The sequence below is a fragment of the Oncorhynchus keta genome, chromosome 35, assembly GCF_023373465.1.
Source record: "Oncorhynchus keta strain PuntledgeMale-10-30-2019 chromosome 35, Oket_V2, whole genome shotgun sequence".
In the NCBI taxonomy this organism is placed as follows: Eukaryota; Metazoa; Chordata; class Actinopteri; order Salmoniformes; family Salmonidae; genus Oncorhynchus; species Oncorhynchus keta.
Genome location: NC_068455.1, coordinates 62,456,031 through 62,481,445, shown reverse-complemented (window position 1 = coordinate 62,481,445; position 25,415 = coordinate 62,456,031). Strand labels below are relative to the sequence as shown.

At 42.4% G+C, this 25,415-nt stretch overlaps 1 protein-coding gene across 1 annotated transcript in view; it reads right to left on the bottom strand.

Annotated features, from left to right (window-relative positions):
* Positions 1 to 1,700: 1,700 nt before the first annotated feature.
* The window catches only part of LOC118369152 (phospholipid-transporting ATPase ABCA1-like), a 240,971-nt gene continuing 217,256 nt past the window's right edge, over positions 1,701 to 25,415 (bottom strand). Inside the window, exons 49-50 of the mRNA XM_052497231.1 lie at positions 13,708 to 13,951; positions 1,701 to 2,808 (exon numbers count right to left, since the gene is read on the bottom strand). Coding sequence (XP_052353191.1) covers positions 2,668 to 2,808; positions 13,708 to 13,951 — 385 coding nt within the window. The 3' untranslated portion in view covers positions 1,701 to 2,667. The remainder of the gene's footprint in view (positions 2,809 to 13,707; positions 13,952 to 25,415) is intronic.

The following is a 25,415-nucleotide window of genomic DNA, read 5'->3' as shown; positions in this document are numbered from 1 at the left end:
TTCATTCAGATTGGTGCTTGGCTTAGTTTATCGATCATGACACAAACTGTTCCAGGTAAGTGAATTGCACAAAATGTAGCATGCAAACAATGGATTAAACCAACCATGTGGGTTTTGATGGGATTAGACAGTTGATCTAATCTTGTGAGATATTTATGAGTGTTATTCTTCAAGAACCCATAGGTATGTATCATTCATTGAAATGATCAAAGACAGCTGTAATTATCACAGATTTGGCATTTAATAAGCAAACCTCCACAGAGTTTATCTACTGACAACGTACACCCTGATACTACCAAGCATGTGCTTCTTCCTTCCTAGGTGCAGTCGTTTCTGCATTGGTATCTCCCCCTGTGTTGTTGTGGGCTAGGAGATGGCATGGCAGATACCTCCTGCAGGTGAAGAAAGGTAGAAGCTTCTGGAGGACTGCAGTCATCCACTTCCTTATCTGAGCCCCAAAGGTCAAATGGTGACAGACACACAGACAAAATCAGGGAGACCATGCAAACCAGCCTGGTCTCATAGACTAGTCTCATAGACTAACATGGTAAACGTAAATCCGCAACACTCAAATGATGATATGATATGTTACAAAAGACAAAAGGTTACTTAAGGCAAAATCTAAAGTAGGGTGGTTGGTCGGGCGCATAATGTGAAAGTCAAAGTTTGTGTGTTCGAATCTCATTATGGACAACTTTAGAAATGTAGCTACTTTGTAACTACTTAGCATGTTAGCTAACCCTTCCTCTAACCTAGCTAAAGCTAGCCATTGGAATTCATAACATGATACATTTGCACATTTGTAACATTGTATGAATTGTAACTAATAACGTGGATATCCACAAATGTATACATACCACACTATCATACTAATTGGAGTGTTCCAGATGTACTTTTACTATGTTATGTCGACCCGAGTCCAGGCTGTGCAAAAAGGCAAAGACGGATAGCAGGGAATCAGAGATGAGTTCATGGGCAACACATGAACACCGAGTGAGACTACATTGATAAAGAGAGGTAGTGGGGGGAAAAAATGAACCAGAAATGCATATGTAGTGGAGGAGAGGTCTTTTTAAAGTGGAGGTAAGAGGTGCTGTGCATCTGGAGGATTCATGGGGCTGGTAGCAAAGAGAGCAAAGGCCTATGGGTAGGATGGCCAGGACTGGCAGGGTTTCAGGGGAGAAGAGTGCTGATATCTCATAACTGTCAAAATGGACATTGTTTATTCATGGTTTTCATAGTTTGCGTGCACATTGAGAAAGAAAAATGTAGTGTTTTGATGCTCTTTTGACACATCTAAATGCTGTTAATAAAACGGAATAAAAAGTATTTTGAGGGAACTTGGTGTTTGAATAAAAAATATTTTAAAAAAGGTTAGCAGGGGGAAGATAAAAAAGCGTGTCTGTTTATTATAGTAAACTACTTTCCACTTGGCTGTAAACAATAACTCACCATCGAACCATTTGCACAGTTCTTTGTCAAAGCTGAAATGCTGCACTTCTGAGTTACACAACAAAGATAGATTTAAAAAGAGAGTTAAACAAAGAATAAAATAACGGTGCACTTATTCAAGCAGCTGAGTCAGAAGTTAAAAGTGGCTGCCACATATCTCTCAAGTGGCTAAAGGTGACTCTCAAACAAGGCCCAATGAATCTCGGAGGAAATAAAGCTGGGGATCTACAAATTCAACTTCTAGTCGCTTGCCAATTTGTGCAAATGTTTAATCATCTGTCCTGGAATAAAGCAATATTCAGTACAAATGGGATTCCTTATTCTTTGCAATGAACAAGATAGTAATACAGGAGACATTGAACGGCATACAAATTACATTGGGCTCTCAAAGTAAACCCTAGTTTACTTTGAACATAGAGAATTTATTTGCATTAGAAAGTGCTAATTACACTTGCAAGGTAATGTAGGCAAATTGACGAAGTGCTTGGTGTGGTTTCATCATTGTTAAAAAAGGACTACGCACACTCTCTCAATATAGCTGTAATATATGCGTGTCTATGTGTGTATTGTCAAAAATAAACCATTATTTTACTGGCAAAGTGTTTGGTGGTTTCACCATTGTTAAAAACTACCGGCATTTTCTCCAAATATAGTTATATTATACGCATATCTACCTGGGTTGTCAAATGGAAACAAATATTTATTCTTCACAAAGTAGGGCCGCCATACTAATTTTGGAATGAAGGAGAGGATAACATGTAAATATCTGCTCCTGGAAGATCCATAGGGATCTGTACCTACGTAGTGCACTGTAAAAGGAATAGGGTACCATTTGGGAAGCATTCACTGTTTTATCAGTAGTGAAACAACAATCGTAAGAGAATGTCGAGGGGCAACATAATAGAATCAATGTGTTGACCTTTGAGGAAGAGGTGTTTCCTAGCCATATCATTTGGCAAACAGGACAGGGTCTGACAAATCTGTGTTTCATAATCAAGCAATTCCCGAAAAATAACAGTATCTAATCTAAACATTCGCATTTTTATGCTAGGTGTTGAATTCCATTATATGTGTTGTTCACGTTTTAACATTTGAATAATAACATAGCAAAATGTCCTTATGGCAGATGGCACAAGTAAAACATACAAAAGCTATCTACATGCTTTGACTGGAGATAATCAGTGCTTGTGATTGAGTGATGGAATCTGAAGTGACTCAGACGCTCTCCGGTACAGTTGAGTCGGTTGAGATCCGAGTTTCCATTGGCATTTCGTCAGACACGTCCACTTTGTTGTCATAAGCTTGCAGGGCCTGATTGTCCTCCTCCTGTTGGTACCTCGCAAAGTTGACAAAGACCTGAGGATGAAGACATGGTGGTAAGAGTAGCTGTAGATAGAACGTCCTTGCATGTAAAACACACATCTGTTCATATGAATGGGCTTCAAATTTGTTTAAAGATTGTTTTGTCTTCAGAATTATTTCAACATTTAAACCGAAAGTCAATCAGCATATTCGATCTGCTTCTTCTAATGACATTTAACCAAAACGTGTTTCTATGATGCATCCTTAAATATCTTACACTTCACTGTGAAACAAGACAGAACGTATCCTGTTAATTATTACCCCCCCCCCAATAATCATTAGTCTGCTTTATGGGGTGAAGAAACAACAGTAAAAGCTTGTCTTCATCAGGTAAAGTATTAACAAAGAAGGACATGACATCACCATATATATTAAGATATGACGTGACTATATGTACTATAATAGGAAATGTGGAATGGCCAGATTGTATAACAACGGATCAACCTGACTAATATTATACCATGCTATCTGAGCCACTTACACGGGGACGGTTTCTGCAGTGAAACAACCGTTTACAGGGGAAGTGATTTTATTTGTATTTTTTATCTCCACCAAGTCCATTAGGCACTGCCTATGAAGTATATATTCCTCAACAGTTACAGCCAATAAAATAATGCCACACAATATGTATATGGTCCCCTTCGAGGCATAGAACAAGTGCTCTTCCATTTGCTTTCGGCAGCAAAGACAAAATGATAAAAAATGTAAAAAAACTCCCTTCCACTACCCCTCCTCAGCGCTTCCTCCTCTCCTCCACAGGCATCTTCTGAATCCCTGGTGGAATCAAATTCACTCTTCTAGCTTCAGCGTCAAAGTGAAAGCCCAGTACAACGCATTTGATGCAATAGTTGTGGTATAACTGGCTGTTATCAGCCTGGCATGTTTCATTTGAAAAGAAAGGGGAGGGTTCCACCGATTTCCCCGATCCGTTCTAGTGTCAGATAATGTCTGCCATCTTAATTGGAACTAGAAAATCTTCGGTCGAGACTCCAGAGAAAAGTCAGACGGGACGGCAAGTATGTGATACCTTTGATGGAGGAGGACCTTGAGTGTTAGATCCTGTTTCAAGAAACGTCCTGTTAAATTGGGGAGGACTTGCGCAGTGAAGAACTGTAGTGCTCGGCTCTTCGGGCTTTTGAAACTGACAGAAATTTTAGCAAAAGGCTTCCTTACGAAAAATGTATGACAAAAGGTTTTATTTTTCAGTTTCCATTCAATAACTTGACGGTTGTGACATCTTGTCAGGGAGAAAATTAGGAAGTTGAAAAACAACAATGACTACTTCAACTCCGCCTATCAGGAGGATTATTTCACCCTTGACCCCAGATGCCATTGGTTGGATACAGAATGCTAAGAGGCTTAAGACATTGATGCCTTTGACCTTCAATATCAGAGTTTGACAGACAATACAATATCCAGACCACATAGTGCTACACTTCTTAAGTTGTCTACTGTATATTTGTCAAGGCTGGAAACAATGTTGCGTTTATGTAAGTGGTCAAAATGTTGTCACCAATAACCCACATGGGAGCATACATATCCTGCATAGTTTTATCATGTGGTGCAGATATTTAATATCCTGCATCTGCTCAGACTTTATATTTGTGGAACTGTATATGTGACATGTTCAAATACTAGCATTTCATACGGCACACACAGTAACAACACATCTCTTTCCCCACTATACTCGCTACAAACATGTTTCTCTAATCACCTCTCACCTTCTAACCATTTGTTTATTATAACTTAGACCACACGCTCCGTTGGTCGTCACTGACATTTTGTTCATAAAAAGATGGGTGTGGGTATTAATTATGGCGAGGGGGCATTTGGGTGTTTATTACATGGCTGCCGACGCGTGGCAAGGAGAAGAAGGATGCAGAGGCGCTCAATTAACCTTTGCCGCTCTGGAGGTGGAGTCCCTGCGCCACACGCACGCCTCAGTGAACTTTTTAAATACAGGCCGTCCCAGTCCGTGCCCAGCTATGTGCTAGCTTGTTCCGTTGTCTTTGAAATGATCTCTGTGGTGTGTGGTGGAAAATCACTTCTTTTTTTTCCAGGGATGTAAGGTACAGTAAAAATGGACGTGCCACTTCATTTTAGGTGTCAATCCGGGAACATAGAGGATGCTAATGTTATCACTGCATCGGTGCTTGTCCCCACTGTCAGACAAAAGGTAACCCTTTGTTTTCCATGAAGGTGAAGATAATGTCTAACACATACAGTTGAGGAATAGCACCCTCCTGCTCAAGTTAAATATTGTGTTTTCAATTTGTGAAAAAACTCCCGTTTCAGAGAACAATATTCACAACAAAGTACAGTCTAGCGGTACAGTGAATCATGTACTTCATAAGTTCAGTGGCTTTTGGACAATTCCGTATCTGGATACCCTGCTTTGTAAGGAGCTAGGCTCCTGCTCCTATGACTCATTCCGGCTACTTACTTGATAATCAGCTGATACATACTTGATACCAAAATGGACAAATGTCAGGAAACAACGCCATTGCATATTATAGTATTGGTGAGCCTGGTATCTTGATATTTGTTGCTTACTACACAACAGTACACTCTAAATAGTATATAGAATGATTAGTACACAGTATGTTGTTTTAGTAAGTAGCAGGCAAGGCAGTTTTCGGACACGGCCAATGTCTTTCAATATAGGCATTAACGCCACAGCCTTGGGGCCGGATCAATATTAATTGTAGTGCGAGCCAGGTCTTACAGAACAATAGGTCAGGACTGTCATCAATAAATCACCAGCTGAAAGGTGACTGTCTGGTCTCAGTCCCCCATAGGTGTTGGTTTTTATCCCCTTTGTGTTTTAGTGCAGTGACCTTATACCCCGCATGTGATTTATTTACTCTCTGTGATCTGGTAAATACAGTATGGTCTATTACAGAATGGCTGCATTTTTGGTTCTCTCTCTTTCCCTCTCTTTTTTCCCTGTCTCTTGTTTTCTTTCCCTCACTCTTTCTTTCTTTCTCTGACTCTTTTTCTTTCACTCTCTCTCTTTCACTCTCTTTCTTACACTCACTCCCATTCTTTCACTCACTCTCTTTCTTTCTTTCTTTCTTTCTTTCTTTCTTTCTTTCTTTCTTTCTTTCTTTCTTTCACTCACTCACTTTTACTCTCACTCACTCACTCTTTCACTCACTCACTCTCTTTCACTCATTCACTCACTCTCTTTCTCTCAATCACTCACTCACTCACTCTCTTTCCTTCCTTTTTTTCACTCTCTCGTTCTTTCATTCTTTCGCTCACTCTTTTATTCTTTCGCTCACTCTTTTATTCTTTCGCTCACTCTTTTATTCTTTCGCTCACTCTTTTATTCTTTCTCACTCTTATTATTTCTCTCTTCACTATTTTATTATCTCTTTCTTTCTTTCTTTCACTCACTCTTTCATTATTTATTTCACTCACTCTTTCACTCACTCACTCTTTCACTCACTCTTTCACTCACTCACTCTTTCACTCACTCACTCTTTCATTCTTTCACTCACTCTTTCATTCTTTCTTTCATTCACTCACTCTTTCACTCACTCTTTTTCACTCACTCTTTCTTTCACTCACTCTTTCTTTCACTCTCTCTCTCTTTCTTTCACTCTCTCTCACTCACACACTTTCTTTCCTTCACTCTTTCTTTCTCTCACCTTTACTCTCACTCACTCTTTATTTCACTCACTCTTTCTCTCACTCACGCTTTCTTCCCTTCATTCTTTCTTTCTTTCACCTTCTTTCACTCACTTACTCACTCACCCACTCTTTCTTTCACTCACCCACACACTCTTTCACTCACTCTTTCACTCACTCTTTCACTCACTCACTCACTCACTCACTCACTCACTCACTCACTCACTCACTTCACCTGTTTCTTTCACTTCTCTTTCCTTCCCTCACTCACTCACTCACTCACTTCACTCACTCACTCACTCACTCGCTCTCTTTCCTTCCTTCACTCACTCACTCACTCACTCACTCACTCACTCACTCACTCACTCACTCACTCACTCACTCTCTCTTTCACCCACTCCTTCACTCACTCACTCACTCACTCACTCACTCACTCACTCACTCACTCACTCACTCTCTCTTTCACCCACTCCTTCACTCTCTTTCCCCACTCCTTCACTCTCTTTCACTCCTTCACTCACTCACCTCTTTCTTTCACTCACTCTTTCTTTCACTCTCTCATTCTTTCATTCACTCACACACTTACTCACTCTCTCTCTCTCTTTCTTTCCTTCACTCACTCTTTCATTCTTTCACTCACATACTTTCTCACTCTCTCACTCTCTTTTGTTCCTTCACTCACTCTTTTTCACTCACTCTTTCTTTCACTCACTCTTTCTTTCACTCACTCTTTCTTTCACTCACTCTTTCATTCTTTCACTCACTCTTTCATTCTTTCACTCACTCTTTCATTCACTCACTCTTTCACTCACTCTTTTTCACTCACTCTTTCTTTCACTCACTCTTTCTTTCACTCTCTCTCTCTTTCTTTCACTCTCTCTCACTCACACACTTTCTTTCCTTCACTCTTTCTTTCTCTCACCTTTACTCTCACTCACTCTTTATTTCACTCACTCTTTCTCTCACTCACGCTTTCTTCCCTTCATTCTTTCTTTCTTTCACTTTCTTTCACCCACTCTTTCTTTCACTCACTTACTCACTCACCCACTCTTTCTTTCACTCTCTCACACACGCACTCTTTCACTCACTCACTCACTCACTCTCTCTTTCACCCACTCCTTCACTCACTCACTCACTCACTCACTCACTCACTCACTCACTCACTCACTCACTCTCTCTTTCACCCACTCCTTCACTCTCTTTCCCCACTCCTTCACTCTCTTTCACTCCTTCACTCACTCACCTCTTTCTTTCACTCACTCTTTCTTTCACTCTCTCATTCTTTCATTCACTCACACACTTACTCACTCTCTCTCTCTCTTTTCTTTCCTTCACTCACTCTTTCATTCTTTCACTCACATACTTTCTCACTCTCTCACTCTTTTGTTCCTTCACTCACTCTTTTTCACTCACTCTTTCTTTCACTCACTCTTTCTTTCACTCACTCTTTCTTTCACTCACTCTTTCATTCTTTCACTCACTCTTTCATTCTTTCACTCACTCTTTCATTCACTCACTCTTTCACTCACTCTTTTTCACTCACTCTTTCTTTCACTCACTCTTTCTTTCACTCTCTCTCTCTTTCTTTCACTCTCTCTCACTCACACACTTTCTTTCCTTCACTTTTCTTTCTCTCACCTTTACTCTCACTCACTCTTTATTTCACTCACTCTTTCTCTCACTCACACTTTCTTCCCTTCATTCTTTCTTTCTTTCACTTTCTTTCACCCACTCTTTCTTTCACTCACTTACTCACTCACCCACTCTTTCTTTCACTCTCTCACACACGCACTCTTTCACTCACTCACTCACTCACTCACTCACTCTCTTTTCACCCACTCCTTCACTCACTCACTCACTCACTCACTTTCTCTTTCACCCACTCCTTCACTCTCTTTCCCCACTCCTTCACTCTCTTTCACTCCTTCACTCACTCACCTCTTTCTTTCACTCACTCTTTCTTTCACTCTCTCATTCTTTCATTCACTCACACACTTACTCACTCTCTCTCTCTCTTTCCTTCACTCACTCTTTCATTCTTTCACTCACATACTTTCTCACTCTCTCACTCTCTTTTGTTCCTTCACTCACTCTTTTTCACTCACTCTTTCTTTCACTCACTCTTTCTTTCACTCACTCTTTCTTTCACTCACTCTTTCATTCTTTCACTCACTCTTTCATTCTTTCACTCACTCTTTCATTCACTCACTCTTTCACTCACTCTTTTCACTCACTCTTTCTTTCACTCACTCTTTCTTTCACTCTCTCTCTTTTCTTTCACTCTCTCTCACTCACACACTTTCTTTCCTTCACTCTTTCTTTCTCTCACCTTTACTCACTCACTCTTTATTTCACTCACTCTTTCTCTCACTCACGCTTTCTTCCCTTCATTCTTTCTTTCTTTCACTTTCTTTCACCCACTCTTTCTTTCACTCACTTACTCACTCACCCACTCTTTCTTTCACTCTCTCACACACGCACTCTTTCACTCACTCTTTCACTCACTCTTTCACTCACTCTTTCACTCACTCACTCACTCACTCACTCACTCACTCACTCACCCACTCACTCACTCTTCTCACCCACTCCTTCACTCTCTTTCACTCACTCTCTCTTTCACTCACTCTCTCTTTCACTCACTCTCTCTTTCCTTCCTTCCTTCCTTCCTTCCTTCCTTCCTTCCTTCCTTCCTTCCTTCCTTCCTTCCTTCCTTCCTTCCTTCCTTCCTTCCTTCCTTCCTTCCCTCACTCACTCACTCACTCACTCACTCACTCACTCACTCACTCACTCACTCACTCACTCACTCACTCACTCACTCACTCACTCACTCACTCACTCACCCACTCCCTCACTCACTCACTCACTCACTCTCTCTTTCACCCACTCCTTCACTCTCTTTCACTCCTTCACTCACTCACCTCTTTCTTTCACTCACTCTTTCTTTCACTCTCTCATTCTTTCATTCACTCACACACTTACTCACTCTCTCTCTCTTTCTTTCCTTCACTCACTCTTTCATTCTTTCACTCACATACTTTCTCACTCTCTCACTCTCTTTTGTTCCTTCACTCACTCTTTTTCACTCACTCTTTCTTTCACTCACTCTTTCTTTCACTCACTCTTTCTTTCACTCTCTTTCTTTCACTCTCTCATTCTTTCACTCTCTCAGTCTTTCACTCTCTCATTCTTTCACTCTCTCATTCTTTCACTCTCTCATTCTTTCACTCCTCATTCTTTCACTCTCTCTCTCACACACTTTCTTTCCTTCACTCTTTCTTTGTCTCACCTTTACTCTCACTCACTCTTTATTTCATTCACTCTTTCTCTCACTCACACTTTCTTTCCTTCATTCTTTCTTTCTTTCACTTTCTTTCACCCACTCTTTCTTTCTTTCACTTTCTTTCACCCACTCTTTCTTTCACTCACTTACTCATTCATTCACCCACTCTTTCTTTCACTCACTTACTCATTCATTCACCCACTCTTTCTTTCACTCACTTACTCATTCATTCACCCACTCTTTCTTTCACTCTCTCACTCACGCACTCTTTCACTCACTCACTCTCTCACTCTCTCACTCACTCACTCACTCACTCACTCACTCACTCACTCACTCACTCACTCACTCACTCACTCACTCACTCATTATTTCACTCTCTCATTCCTTCACTCTCTCATTCCTTCACTCTCTCATTCCTTCACTCTCTCATTCCTTCACTCTCTCATTCCTTCACTCTCTCACTCACACACTCTCTCACTCACACACTCTTTCTTTCCTTTACTCTCTTTCACTCACTCTTTCATTCTCTCACTTTTTTTCTCTCTCTCACTCACTTTCTTTCCTCCACTCCTTCTTTCACTCACTCTCTTTCATTCATTCTCTCACTCACTCTTTCATTCTTTCCTTCACTCACTCACTCTCTTTCACTCCTTCACTATCTTTCACCCACTCCTTCACTCTCTTTCACTCACTATCTTTCTTTCTTTCACTCACTCTTTCTCGCACTCATTATTTTTTTCTCACTCTTTCTTTCTTTCACTCACTCACTCACTCACTCACTCACTCACTCACTCACTCACTCACTCACTCACTCACCTCTTTCTTTCACTCGCTCTCTTTCCTTCCTTCCTTCCTCACTCACTCACTCACTCACTCACTCACTCACTCACTCACTCACTTCACTCACTCACTCTCTCACTTTTCACCCACTCCTTCACTCTCTTTCACTCCTTCACTCACTCACCTCTTTCTTTCACTCACTCTTTCTTTCACTCTCTCATTCTTTCATTCACTCACACACTTACTCACTCTCTCTCTCTTTCTTTCCTTCACTCACTCTTTCATTCTTTCACTCACATACTTTCTCACTCTCTCACTCTCTTTTGTTCCTTCACTCACTCTTTTTCACTCACTCTTTCTTTCACTCACTCTTTCTTTCACTCACTCTTTCTTTCACTCTCTTTCTTTCACTCTCTCATTCTTTCACTCTCTCAGTCTTTCACTCTCTCATTCTTTCACTCTCTCATTCTTTCACTCTCTCATTCTTTCACTCCTCATTCTTTCACTCTCTCTCTCACACACTTTCTTTCCTTCACTCTTTCTTTGTCTCACCTTTACTCTCACTCACTCTTTATTTCATTCACTCTTTCTCTCACTCACACTTTCTTTCCTTCATTCTTTCTTTCTTTCACTTTCTTTCACCCACTCTTTCTTTCTTTCACTTTCTTTCACCCACTCTTTCTTTCACTCACTTACTCATTCATTCACCCACTCTTTCTTTCACTCACTTACTCATTCATTCACCCACTCTTTCTTTCACTCACTTACTCATTCATTCACCCACTCTTTCTTTCACTCTCTCACTCACGCACTCTTTCACTCACTCACTCACTCACTCACTCACTCACTCACTCACTCACTCACTCACTCACTCACTCACTCATTCCTTCACTCTCTCATTCCTTCACTCTCTCATTCCTTCACTCTCTCACTCACACACTCTCTCACTCACACACTCTTTCTTTCCTTTACTCTCTTTCACTCACTCTTTCATTCTCTCACTTTTTTTCTCTCTCTCACTCACTTTCTTTCCTCCACTCCTTCTTTCACTCACTCTCTTTCATTCATTCTCTCACTCACTCTTTCATTCTTTCCTTCACTCACTCACTCTCTTTCACTCCTTCACTATCTTTCACCCACTCCTTCACTCTCTTTCACTCACTATCTTTCTTTCTTTCACTCACTCTTTCTCGCACTCATTATTTTTTTCTCACTCTTTCTTTCACTCACTCTTTCTTTCTTTCACTCACTCACTCACTCACTCACTCACTCACTCACTCACTCACTCACTCACTCACTCACTCACTCACTCACTCACTCACTCACTCACTCACTCACATACCATTTCTTCCCTTCACCCTTTCTTTCACACACTCTCTCACATTCATTATTTTTCTCACTCTTTCTTTCACTCACTCTTTCTTTCACTCACCCACTCTCTTTCTTTCACTCACTCACTCATTATTTCACTGACTCGTTCTTTCACTCACTCTCTCTCTCACTCATTCACCCTCTTTCTTTCACTCATTCACCCTCTTTCACTCACTCACCCTCTTTCACTCACTCACTTTCCTTCTCTCACTCATTCTTTTTCTCTCACTCTTGCATTCATTCACTCTTTCACTCACTCTCTTTCACTCACTCACTCTCTTTCACTCACTCACTCTCTTTCACTCACTCACTCTCTTTCACTCACTCTTTCTTTCACTCACTCTTTCTTTCACTCACTCACTCTCTTTCACTCATTCACTCTCTTTCACTCACTCACCCTCTTTCACTCACTCACTCAATCACTCTCTTTCACTCACTCTCTTTCTTTCCTTCACTCTTTCTTTCTTTCTTTCTTTCTTTCTTTCTTTCTTTCTTTCTTTCTTTCTTTCTTTCACTCACTCTCTTAAATTCACTCACTCTCTTAAATTCACTCACTCTCTTAAATTCACTCACTCTTTCTCACTCACTCACTATGTCACTCACTCACTCACTCACTCACTCACTCACTCACTCACTCACTCACTCACTCACTCACTCACTCACTCACTCACTCACTCACTCACTCACTCACTCACTCACTCACTCACTCACTCTTTCCTTCTTTCACTCTTTCTTTTTTAATTCACTCTTTCTTTCACTCACTCTCGTTCTCTCACTCGCTCTTTCTCTCACTCTTATTCTTTCTCTCACTCTTATTCTTTCTCTCACTCTTATTCTTTCACTCACTCTTTCATTCTTTCACTCACTCTCTCATTCTTTCACTCACGCTCATTCTCTCCCTTACTCGATCATTCTTTCACTCACTCACTCACTCACTCACTCACTCACTCACTCACTCACTCACTCACTCACTCACTCACTCACTCACTCTCTCCTTCACTCTCTCCTTCACTCATTCTCTCTTTCTTTCACTCGCTCTCTTTTTCACTCCTTCCTTCCTTCCTTCCATCCTTCCTTCCTTCACTCACTCACTCACTCTCTTTCACTCGCTCTCTTAGTCCTTCCTTCACTCCCTCACTCACCTCTTTCTTTCTCTCACTCTTTTATTCTTTCACTCACTCTTATTCTTTCATTCTTTCTTTCACTCACTCTCTCTTTCAATCCTTCACTCTCTTTCACCCACCCTTTCACTCTCTCATTCACTCTCTTTCACTCACTCCTTCACTAACTCACTCTCTTTCTTTTACTCGCTCTCTTTCTTTTACTCGCTCTCTTTCTTTTACTCACTGACTCACTGACTCACTCACTCACTGACTCACTCGCTCACTCACTCGCTCTCTTTCTTTCACTCGCTTTCTCACTGAGGCTTGATTGCAACAGATCTCAAGCTTCATACATCACATCAGAAACGTGGGGTGAGGCAGCGACATTCGACATGAAGTCTAATTGCATTCAGTGTACAAGTCTTAAAGGAAATGTGTTCTATAGATAATGTTTGCCTGGAGGGCCACAGTGTCTGCAGACATTTACTCCAGCCTTAACACACCTGTACACTCTCCTGCCCTCCAGGATCAGAGTCACCCATACCGCCATACACAAAAAAATTCCCTGATTTGTTGAATTAGGCTTGTTAGTACAGGGATGGAACGAAGGCCTCCACACACTGTGTGTCCCCACGACAGAATACAGTAAAATACCATAAAAATGCTATTATATCTCTATGGTCCTCAACCAGAACAGCAATTGAATGAAGGGTTTAATCTGGTTACCTGATCCAGAGTGGTCTGGGAGACAGAGTAGTCCTCCACACCCAGCCTCTGCTGATGAGTGGTGAAATGGCTGAAGATGCTGGCCAGAGCACCCTCGCTGTGGGGGAGCTGGTACTGCAGCGTGTTGTGGTGCTTCTCCTTCAATATGCTACCGGGGAAGGACTCGTGGACAAACTCCTCCACGGGGCCCAGGGCGGGGGGCGAGCCGCCCACCCTCACGATCAAAGTGTAGCCTTCTCCGAACCTAGATAAAACAGACACATGGATAAACACATACACACCAATTAAAGCATATGGACAAACAAAAATGCACACACATACATACACACACAAACACGCACACAAAAACTTGGTTATCCAAGGTTAGTGCCTTTTTGGAATCATTTGTATGCTCCAGCATATCACCTGATTCCATATTCACCTTGCCTAATGTGGGCAGCAAGTAGCCTAGTAGTTAGAGCTTTGGCTGCTGAAAGGTTGCTAGTTTGAATTCCCAAGCTGACTTGGTGAAATCTGTTGGTCTGCCCTTGAGCAAGGTACTTAACCCTAATAATGGCTGATCCCTGGCCGTGACCTCACTTACCAAGGGAGGGATATGCAAAATAAAAATTCCCATTTCACACCACACACTTGTACATGTGTGAAACAGGACAAATATAAGCAACCGCTACTTGACCGTTGACACACAAGTACGCACACACAAAAAAAAGTGAGGTTATCCAAGGTTAGTGCAGTTTGGTAAATTAACACCATAAAATGCCCATTTGGAACAATTTTGTGTGCTCCAGCGAATTCCCTTGATTCCATATTCACCTTGCCTTATGTCTATGCACCACCCAAGCTAAAGTGCACATTCCTGAATTTAACAGCAGCACTTCAATAATATCCTTCTATTTCCTCACTGTGCTGAATTTGGTGGTACCCTTGCGCTAAGATAATGTGATGAAGGAGGAGGAGAAGGAGGGATAGAGGGATGGAATGAAGGAGATGGGGAGCGAGGGAGTATAATTGATCTTCATTTCCCCGGCTCGTTGAAAGCTCCCTGTGCATCCGGTGCAGCGTTTCGGGAAACAGGTGCGTCACGAACACCGGGAGTTTTTTTTCTGTCTGAAGGAATGTTCACTCCTCCTACTGCTTTTCTCCCATCCCTCTCTTCCCCCTCCCTCTGCTGCTAGCGCTGCTTCAGAAGGTGCTAATGCTAGGTGCTGTCGCAACATCCTGAGTTTGGACAAATCCATGAGTTGGCATGTAGAATTACCCATGGTGCTTTGGGTGTACCTACTGTATATGTAAGCAGTGGATCACCGTGTGACACGTTGGCTGCATTCCAGACACACAGTTTCAACACAGGTCTGCACAGATGATCCAATCTTTAAAATACCTGGGGTTGTTTAATGTAGACTGTGTCCCAAATGGCACCCTATGGTGAATAGGCCGCCATTTGGGACACAACCATAGTGTTTATTATATGGACTGTTTAAGTGGCTAATGTCTCAGCAACCACATCTGTCGAGTGGTGCAGCTGTCTAAGGCACTGCATCTGCATCTCAAGAGGTGTCACTACAGTCCCTGGTTCGATTCAAGGCTGTATCACATCCGGCCGTGATTGGGAGTCCCATAGGGTGGCGCACAATTAGCCCAGCGTCGTCCGGGTAGGTCGTCATTGTAAATAAGAATTTGTTCTTAACTGACTTGCCTAGTTAAATGAAGGTAAAAAAAAAAAACATTATATAACGATCGTAGAATCTGTACAGACTATGTGGAACACACCCACTAGGACAAGGTTTGTACAGGACAAGGTTTGGGTGTATAGTTTATTTTCTATTATTCAGACTTAAAATGTCTTGATTACGTGCCGTTCAGGCCGTCTTAAAGCCAATCCTAATCTAAGGACATACAGTATATTTTCAGAATACCTCAAAATCTCTTTTAGTGTATGAACACTGCTTTCGGAAAGTATTCAGACCCCTGGACATTTTCCACATTTTGTTACATTACAGCCTTATTCTAAAATGGGTTAAATACTTTTTAAAATTACAGCAATATGCACACAATGTCCCATGACGACAAAGCAAAAACAGTTTTATTTACAATTTTGACAAATCTACAAAATATAAAACACAAATACCTTATTTACATGAGTATTATTATTTTCTATGAGACTTGAAATTGAGCTCAGGTGCATCCTGTTTCTATTGATCATCCTTGAGATGTTTCTACAACTTGATTGGAGTCCAACTGTTGTATATTCAATTAATTGGACATGATTTGGAAAAGCACACACCTGTCTATATAAGGTCCCACAGTTGACAGTTCTTGTCAGAGCAAAAACCAAGCCATGAGGTCGAAGGAATTGTGCATAGAGCTCAGAGACAAGATTGTGTCAAGGCACAGATCTGGGGAAGAGTACCAACACATTTCTGCAGCATTGAAGGTCCACAAGAACACAGCCGAGAATCTTCCTAGAGCTGGCCACCCAGCCAAACTGAGCAATCGAGGGAGACGGGCCTTGGTCAGGGCGATGACCAACAATACGATGGTCACTCTGACAGAGCTCCAGAGTTCCTCTGTGGAGATTGAAGGACAACCATCTTTGCAGCACTCCACCAATCAGGCCTTTATGGTAGAGAGGCCAGATGGAAGCCACTCCTCACTCCGCTGGGGCGGCAGCGTAGCCTAGTGGTTAGAGCGTTGGACTAGTAACCGGAAGGTTGCGAGCTCAAACCCCCGAGCTGACACAGAACGACATTAACTCTGTCGTTCTGCCCCTGAACATTCAGTTAACCCACTGTAAGGCCGTCATTGAAAATAAGAATATGTTCTTAACTGACTTGCCTGGTTAAATAAAGGTAAAATAAAATAAAAAAAATAAAAAAAATGACAGCCCAATTGCAGTTTACTAAAAAACTTTCAGACCATGAGCAACAACATTCTCTGGTCTGATGAAACCAAGATTGCCTGAATGCCAAGCGTCACGTCTGGAGGAAACCTGGCACCATCCCTAAGGTGAAGCATAGTGGTGGCAGCATCATGCTGTGGGGATGCTTTCAGTGTCAGGATCGAGGCAAAGATGAACAGAGCAAAGTACAGAGAGATCCTTGATGAAAACCTATTCCAGAGTGCTCAGGACTGGGGCAAAGGTTCACCTTCCAACAGGACAACGACATTAAGCACACAGCCAAGACAACGCAGGAGTGGCTTCAGGACAAGTCTGATCTCCTTGAGTGGCCCAGCCAGAGCTTGGACTTGAACACGATCAAACATCTCAACCTGACAGAGCTTGAGAGGATCTACAGAGAAGAATGGGAGAAACTCCCCAAATACAGATGTGCCAAGCTTGTAGCGTCATACCCAAAAAGGCTCAACACTGTAATCGCTGCCAAAGGTGCTTCAACAAAGTACTGAGTAAAGTGTCTGAATACTTATGTCAATTTTATATTTTAGTTTAAAAAGTGTGTTTAGATTGATGAGGAAAAAATACATTTGAATCAATTTTAGAATAAGGCTGTAACATAACAAAATGTGGAACATGTCAAGTGGTCTGAATACTTTCCGAAGGCACTGTATACCTCTGCAAATGACAATGTCTCAATCCCATTATTTATTTATATATTCAGAAAAGAGATTCAGAAAAACGGATTGCCATACTCCTACCTAATTCTTTTGAGGCAATGAGGCCGAGTAATGACTTGTTATTGTGAATCCAAAATCAGATAAATCTGACTTATCAAATTATTTCCAGGTCTCTTAAGAATGTGCAAACAAAAGCATTGTTCCAAACACCTCAATAACTTACGTAAGGCACATCATCATATGATGAGATTCACTCATCAAATCTATTTGTATAAAGCGGTGTGCATTCATTCACTTTCTATTTAGTTACACTGTGTATTCTGACATTAATAATTCAAACAAATCCCAATCAATCAAATAGAAACCACCAAAATATGATTCTAACTTTGACATTAAATGCTCCCTCAAAGCTGGATTGGACAACCAGCTTTTAACATTCCTTGGCTTTTATGCTAAGTCTAGCGAGACTAGTGTTATTTTGTTGTTTAGTACTCTTATTACCATTGTTTTCTGCTTAATGAATCCCCTAATGTTATATTTAGTCGTGGAAAATGTCCATTGGAGGCTGTTAAGTGCTGCATGCAAGGAGAGGCAGCAACCTCTTAAAAGTAATGAGAGAAGTGGTGTGTTAGCCTCAGCCGTACTAAGGCATTGTTTCAATGTCCAAACTAGCATACAACGTAGAATCCAAGGCCAAATACAACTCCCAGAGCCTTTCAATGGGAATACATCATTATACCTAGTAACAAGCCATATCTCTGTGCCGATTGAATACTTTATTTGAAATCCTAGATTAAAACGCATAATCGTCATTCCTCTGATTGCTAGAATGGAACATCAACATTTAAATAGGAAATCACAAATGAGAGAGAAGATCTATTATTCTTTATCATCCGTGACTTATCTGTCCAATTCTCTGTGATCACACAGTCCCGTGGACTTCTTCTCATAGCATTTTGAAATAGGCTTTCAGTACATTGTTTGAATGAACAAAGAGCCAAGTCAACAGAGAAGCCAGTCTGAGTAGAGAGTCGTCTGAAATCCCACCCTTCTTATCCAGTCTGATTCATCATCCAATCATCATGAGTCTGACAAACGCCCCTCCATTTAGCGATGGGATCGAGCCAGACAGGAAATCGGCCGGCGCTCAGAGTGGCGAGGCGCAGCTGAGCTTTCAGAGGTGCTGAGCTCAGCGAAGACAATATATATTTTTTTAATCCAATAATGCTCGGGGGCGTCGCTAGAAGAGAGGTTTCAGGCGTACTTGTGTAATCAAACGGCGCTCCCCAGCAGCAGAAAGAAGAGGCTGATCAATGAGCTCTCGCTCTCTCATTTTCGCTCTCTCTCTGTTTTCTCTATGTGCTCTATTTTCTCTGCTGCACTCCAACAGGAGAGTGGCGGTATGTATTATTCATTTTCCAATTTCTGCCCTTTGGTCGTCTCACAATAATATAAGTGATCATCACTCGTTGTGGATTTACTACTTCTGCTATCGCTCTTCTATTATTCTATCCATCTTCTTTCTCTCTACATTGTTGGGAAAGGCCCGTAAGTCAGCATTTCCCTGTTAGTCTACACCTGTTGTTTGAGAAGCATGTGACGAACACAATTGGATTTGAATAGAAGATAATCTCGACCACAATGTAAAATGTGATCGTCTTCCCTCATCAATCGTTTGCCCAATCCCAGATTGACCACTTGTTCCTACAGTACCAATCAAACGTGTGGACACACCTCCTCATTCAAGGGGTTTTCTTTATTCTTACTATTTTCTACATTGTAGGATAATAAAGAAGACATCAAAACTATGAAATAACACATATGGAATCATGTAGTAACCAAAAAGGTGTTAAATAAATCAAAATATATTTGCGATTTTTCAAAGTAGACACCCTTTGCCTTGATGACAGCTTTGCACACTCTTGGCATTCTTTCAAAATCGGCATAAAAACAACATGCGCATTTTTCCACAAGTGATGTGTTTCCATCAAATTGACTTGTTGCAGAAAAAAGGCTGGGAGTGATGAAATACCTTTTGCGGTTAAATTCCCACATGCACTGAATAAAAAAATAGAAGTTCAATGGGTTTCTATAACATTTTCAACTCTATTCATGGTTTTCTCACAAACAATGTTGCGTTATATAGTGAGTGTACCCATTCTGGTATTGACATAGTAGATAGTAGCTGTGCTCTGTTGCCGAGAGCACACATATAGATTCGTCCGACTGCCAGATGGTGAAGCGTGATTCATCACTCCAGAGAATGTGTTTTCACTGCTCCAGAGTCCAATGGCAGCGAGCTTTACACCACTGCAGCCAAAGCTTGGCATTGCGCATGGTGATCTTTGGCTTGTGTGCGGCTACGGAAACCCATTTCATGAAGCTCCCGACTAACAGCTATTGTGCTGACGTTGTTTACAGAGGCAGTTTGGAGCTCTGTAGTTTGTGTTGCAACCGAGGACAGACGACTTTTATGCGCTGTGTGCTTCAGCACTCGACAGTCCTGTTCTGTGAGCTTATATGGCCTACCACTTCGCGGCTGAGCCGTTGTTGCTCCTAGACGTTTCCACTTCGTAATAACAGCACTTACAGTTGACGGGGGCAGCTCTAGCAGGGCAGAAATTTGACAAACTGACTTGTTGGAAACGTGGCATCCTATGACAGGATATAGGATGCCACGTTGAAAGTCACTGAGCTCTTCAGTAAGGCCATTCTACTGCCAATGTTTGTCTATGGAGATGGCCTGGCTGTGTGCTCGATTTTATACACCTGTCAGCAATGGATGTGGCTGAAATAGCCAAATCCATTCATTTGAAGGAGTCTCCACATACTTTTGGCCCTTATAAACCGCTTGCTTTCCAGACGAGTCATAGTGGGAGGACCACAGATCATCGCATGACTCCAAGTTTACTTCGATATGATGGTTGTTATATCAATATTTGCACATAAAAGCGTTTCCAACAACATTACTTCTATCTCTAATTATACCGACATAAAAAGATCCCAATTTGTCTAGCGTGTCTTTTTTTGTCTACATCTGGAAAGTATACAGAAAAATGTTTGTTTTTTCTGTCAGGACAGTCATGACATTTTTTTATCCAACTTGTACTTTACACAGATAAAAAGGTTGGATGGAAACCTGGTTACTGACAGTCACTTAATTAGCTCGTCAGCTAAGATTTTTTTAGATTGGTAAATTAGTCCAACGGCCAGCTATCTAAACTTGTAGCAATCATGGTTGAATTACTGACCGGGGACTCTCATGGACCCTCTCCCTCCCGTATCATTTAAAACACATAACCTCCAGCTTCAGAAAGGGAATGAGAGCTGCTGGTGTGCTGCGCATATCTGCAGTGTGGAGCGAGGGAGGGAGGGAGAGATCTCTCCAATCTCTCCTTTCTCCTCTTCCATCTATCCTCTAGTCTCGTCTCCCCTCTCTCCTTTCCCATCTCTCCTCCATCCTCTCTGCTCTCTTCTATCCCATCTCCTCTCTCATCCATCCTCTCATCTCTGCTCTCTCCTCTCCTCCACTGCCATCTCTTTTCTCTACTCTTCTCCTCTAGCCAATCTCTCATCTCCTCTCTCATCTATCCTCTCCCATCTCTCCTCTTCTCCCTATTCTGTATCATCTGTCCTCTCCCATCTCCTCTTGTCTATTTCCTCTCCCTTCTCTCATCTTTCCTCTCCCACGTCTCCTCTCCTCTTTTACCATCTCTCCTCTTCTCCCATCTCTCCTCCCCTAACCATCTCATCTCTACCATCTCTCCTCTATCCCATCTCTCATCTCTCTTATCCTTCCTCTCCGCTCTCCTCTCCCATCTCTGTTCTCCTACCTCTCCGATCTCTCTTCTCTGCTCTCCATATCTCAATTTTTCCCATCTCTCTCTCCTCTCCCCAATCTCCCCATCTCTCCTCTTTTCCCATCTCGCCTCTCCCATCCCCCTCAATTCCCATATCTCTGCTCCTCTCCCATCTCTCCTCTCCTGTCTCTTTTCTCTACTCTCTTCTCCCAGCTCTCCTCTATCTCAACTATCTTCTCCCCATCTCTCCTCTCTCCCTTCTATTTCCGCTCCCATCTCTCCTCTACTCTCCCATATCTCCTACCCTCTCTCCTCTCCAATATCTCCTCTCCCATGTGCTATGACGTTGGCCTGGGGAATAGGGTTTATGACAGTCATAAATACCTCTTCCCCCCTTTTTCCTCTCTCTAACCTACTGAGGTTACATTTTTTTTAAAACTTGGTTAACATAGAGATTCTGGGAACATCAGAAGGTGGGGGGGGGGAATTAACTACATTCTGTCAATCCGAACAATTGAACATATGCGGTGGTACTTAATGAATATGATGTCAGTTCGGTTGTCATCTGAGACATTCTCATCAATGATAAGATGACAAACTCTCCAGTGGAAAGTCTACACATCAGAGTTATCGGATTCACATGGAATTGTTGTTCAATTCAAATGTTTGAATATGAAATGATTTGTGACGGGATAAAATGTGATTTTAGCGTCTAAAATGTGAGATGTTTGTTTTCATAAGTTAGGGCTGCTCACTCAGTGGCCCGCCTCTGTGAAGGGCTAGAAAATGGGCTAGAAAACTTTTCAAACACACCCTCTTCTCCCTTCCTATATAAAGCCTTGACGACAATAGAACTTGCTGTTCCGAGGATATGAGAAAGACGGTCCTATGTCAGAATGGTTCAGATAATAACTACAAAATGAAGCCAACATCAGCATGAGCTTTGGTTGCGAATGGTATGAACTTTGAACTCTTATTCACTACAGAAGTGATATCTCCTAGCCGTTGAGTTAGCAACCGCAGCTGCAAACGCAGGTTAGGAAGGAACAGACAGTAACGTTGTAGTAACGTCTACCACACAACGACGTTACAACGTATCCAATTGACCACCAGAGACATTCCTCAAAGGACTTGGTTTGGCAAATTCTATTCTACCCTCCGATCTCCAGTCTCTCCCATATCTCTCCTTTCCCATCTCTCATCCTCTCTCCTCTCTCATATCTCTCCTCTACCATCTCTCATCTCCCCTCTCTCATCTCCTCCTCATCTCTCTGCTCTCTCATATCTCTCCTCTCCTCTCCTCCCCTCATCTCTCCTCTCCCATCTCTCCTCTCTGCTCTCCAGCCCTCTTTTCCCATCTCTCCTCTCCCATAACTCCTCCCACCTTTCCTCTCTCCCATGTCTCCTCTCCATCTCTCATCTCTCTTTATGCCTCTTCCATCTCTCATCTCTCCTCTCCACTCTCTCATCTCCATTCTCCTCTCCCATCTCTCTTCCTTCCTCCTTTCCCATCTCATCATCTCTCCTCCCGTCTCCACTTTCCCATCTCTCTTCTCCCATCTCTCCTTTCTCATCTTATCTCCTCTCCATGCGCTCCTCCACTCTCTCATCTCAGCTCTACCATCTCTCCTCTGCCTCCTTTCCCATCGTCTCCCCTTTCTCATCTCTCCTCTCCCCCTGTCTCCCCTTTCTCATCTCTCCTCTCCCATCTCTCCTTTCCCATCTCTCTCATATCTCCCCTCCCATCTCTCATCCTCTCCCATCTCATCTCTCCTCTCCAGCTCTTCTTTTCCGATCTCTCCTCTCCCATAACTCCTCCCACCTCTCCTCTCTTGTCTCCTCTATCATCTCTCATCTACACTCTCCTCTCCCATCTATCCTCTACACTCTCCCATTTCATCACCCCTCCAATTTCTCCTCTCCCATTTCTCCTCATCTCTCTTCTCCCCCATCTCTCTTCTCCCCCCATCTATTTTCTCTTCCATCTCCTGACTCAGTTGGAGTCCCTCCCGTGTCATTTCAAGCACATAACCTCCAGCTTCAGAAAGCTGTTGCTGGAGTGCTGTGCATCTCTCCCATCCCATCTCTCGTCTCTCCTCAAAATTCCCATCTCTCCTCTCCGCTCCCATTTATCTTTTCCCATCTCTCCTCTTTGCTCTCCTCTATCCCATCTCTCATCTATCCTCTACACTCTCCTCTCCCATCTCTCCCCCTCTCCCCTCTTGAAAAGATTGAGGAAGAGAGGGAAAAGGTCAACAAACACCCCCCATATTGAAGTCCGGGGGGGGTGGGGGGGGGTTGAAGGGAGTGGGGAAATGGGTCACACCCCAGGCTTGGGTGGCCGTGCTTTGATCAGGCAGGAAGTCCTCGATGGGTCACACACAGAGGTCGCCTGTAAGGGTCATCACTGAAGCTCCCTAGCAAGGAGAAGCCACGGGCGATGGATATATATGGTGCAGAGGCATGTTTTATTCAAGGCTGGGGTTGAAAATACATATGGTACTGCTCAGATGAGGTCTGAAATGGACACACGCGCTTCCACTCAGAGAGACAGACATGAATCCACACGGACATGTGTACACGCACACACACACTTCAAAGCGTACACGCACGCACATATGATATATGCCTCATAAACAGACACCACATGCATACACACACACATGCTTTCGATGGCCATAGAGGATTTCACACACTGTATCTGTCCGTGTGCAATGGGTATTAATAACAGCTGATGCATTGTAAACCCTAAGGCCTGCTGTATTCCCATCCATCTCAGACACTAACAGTCAGTTAGATAATGTATCACTTAGCCACGGTGCAACGCAGTCAATCCACATAGTCAATCCACAGATTTACTAGACATCTCAAAGGCAACTTCCTTAGATTGATCACAACTTTTAGGTGCCCTTATAAAACTCTCCGGCGCTGTGCGCAACATTACCTTAATGCATTAAATGCACTTCGCAGCTTTCGTTTATGTTTTATTTCACTCTTTCCCCTTAAAGGTCCAACGCATTATATCTCAATATCTAATCAGTTCTGGCTGGGTAGCAATTAAGTACCTGACGGATTGTTTTCAATTAAAATGGTACACAAATAAATAGCTTCTTAGATAAGAGCCATTTCTCCAGCAAGAATTGTGCACTCTCTGGGAGTGGTCTGAGTGGAAAGTTAAACGGAAAATGTGTTGTTATTGGCAGAGAGGTTTGGAACTTTTTCCTTATTGGTCTATTAACTGGGCAGGCCAAAACTCCATCCCACCAAAACAGGCTGACATTTCCAAACAGCTCTTACACTAAAAGAGCATTATCCTCATTTACACCATATTATTCCAAACTCAGTGTGGAAATATACACTGAGCAAACCAAACTTTAAGAACACAGTCGTAATATTGAGTTGCATTCCTTTTGCCATCAGAACAGCCTCAATTCATCGGGGCATGGCCTACACAAGGTGTCGAAAGCATTCCACAGGGATGCTGGCCCATGTTGACTCTAATGCTTCCCACAGTTGTGTTAAGTTGGTTGGATGTCCCTTTGGGTGGTGGACAATTCTTGATACACACTGGAAACTGTGAAATTCCAGCAGCATTGCAGTTCTTGACACAAACCGGTGCGCCTGGCACCTACTACCATACCCTGTTCACCCTCTGAATGGCACCATACATAATCCATGTCTCAACTGTCTCAAGGCCTCAAAGTCCTTCTTTAACCTGTTTCCTCCCCTTCATCTACTCTGATTGAAGTCTATTTAACAGGTGACATCAATAAGGGATCATAGCTTTCACCTGGATTCACCTGGTCAGTCTGTCATGGAAAGAGCAGGTGTTCTTAATGTTTTGTACACTCAGTGTATATTAAACACATGAAACACATGTTTGTGACGGCACTGGGTCTCAAAGTAAGGACGGAGGAAAAAAACGTTGAGCTGCAGCGAAATATAGCTCCTGCTAGCCGCATAAACCCTTATCCTCCAGACATATGAATGTGAAGTTTTCATTTCCTGTTTGGAACCCAGGAAGAGTCGCTGCTGCTTCGGCAGCAGGCTAATAGGGGATCCTAATAAAATGCAAAACAATAAATATGAAGGATGTCAGTCACAGGAAAAGAACACCAGCTTCCCGCGTCCTTCTCTCCCTTCCCCTGACCAGTTTATATGGGCGCGATGGAAGGTTTTTTACTGCCGTGCACTTCATTTCACTTTACTAAACACCTGGGACTCGACTGGATCCGACGCTCCTGGATTGTAAAAAAGTATATTTACAGCCACTTATTTATCTCCACGGTTCTCTTTTTGGCTTTCAGAAATTCTCTCCTCCGACGAATGATTGAT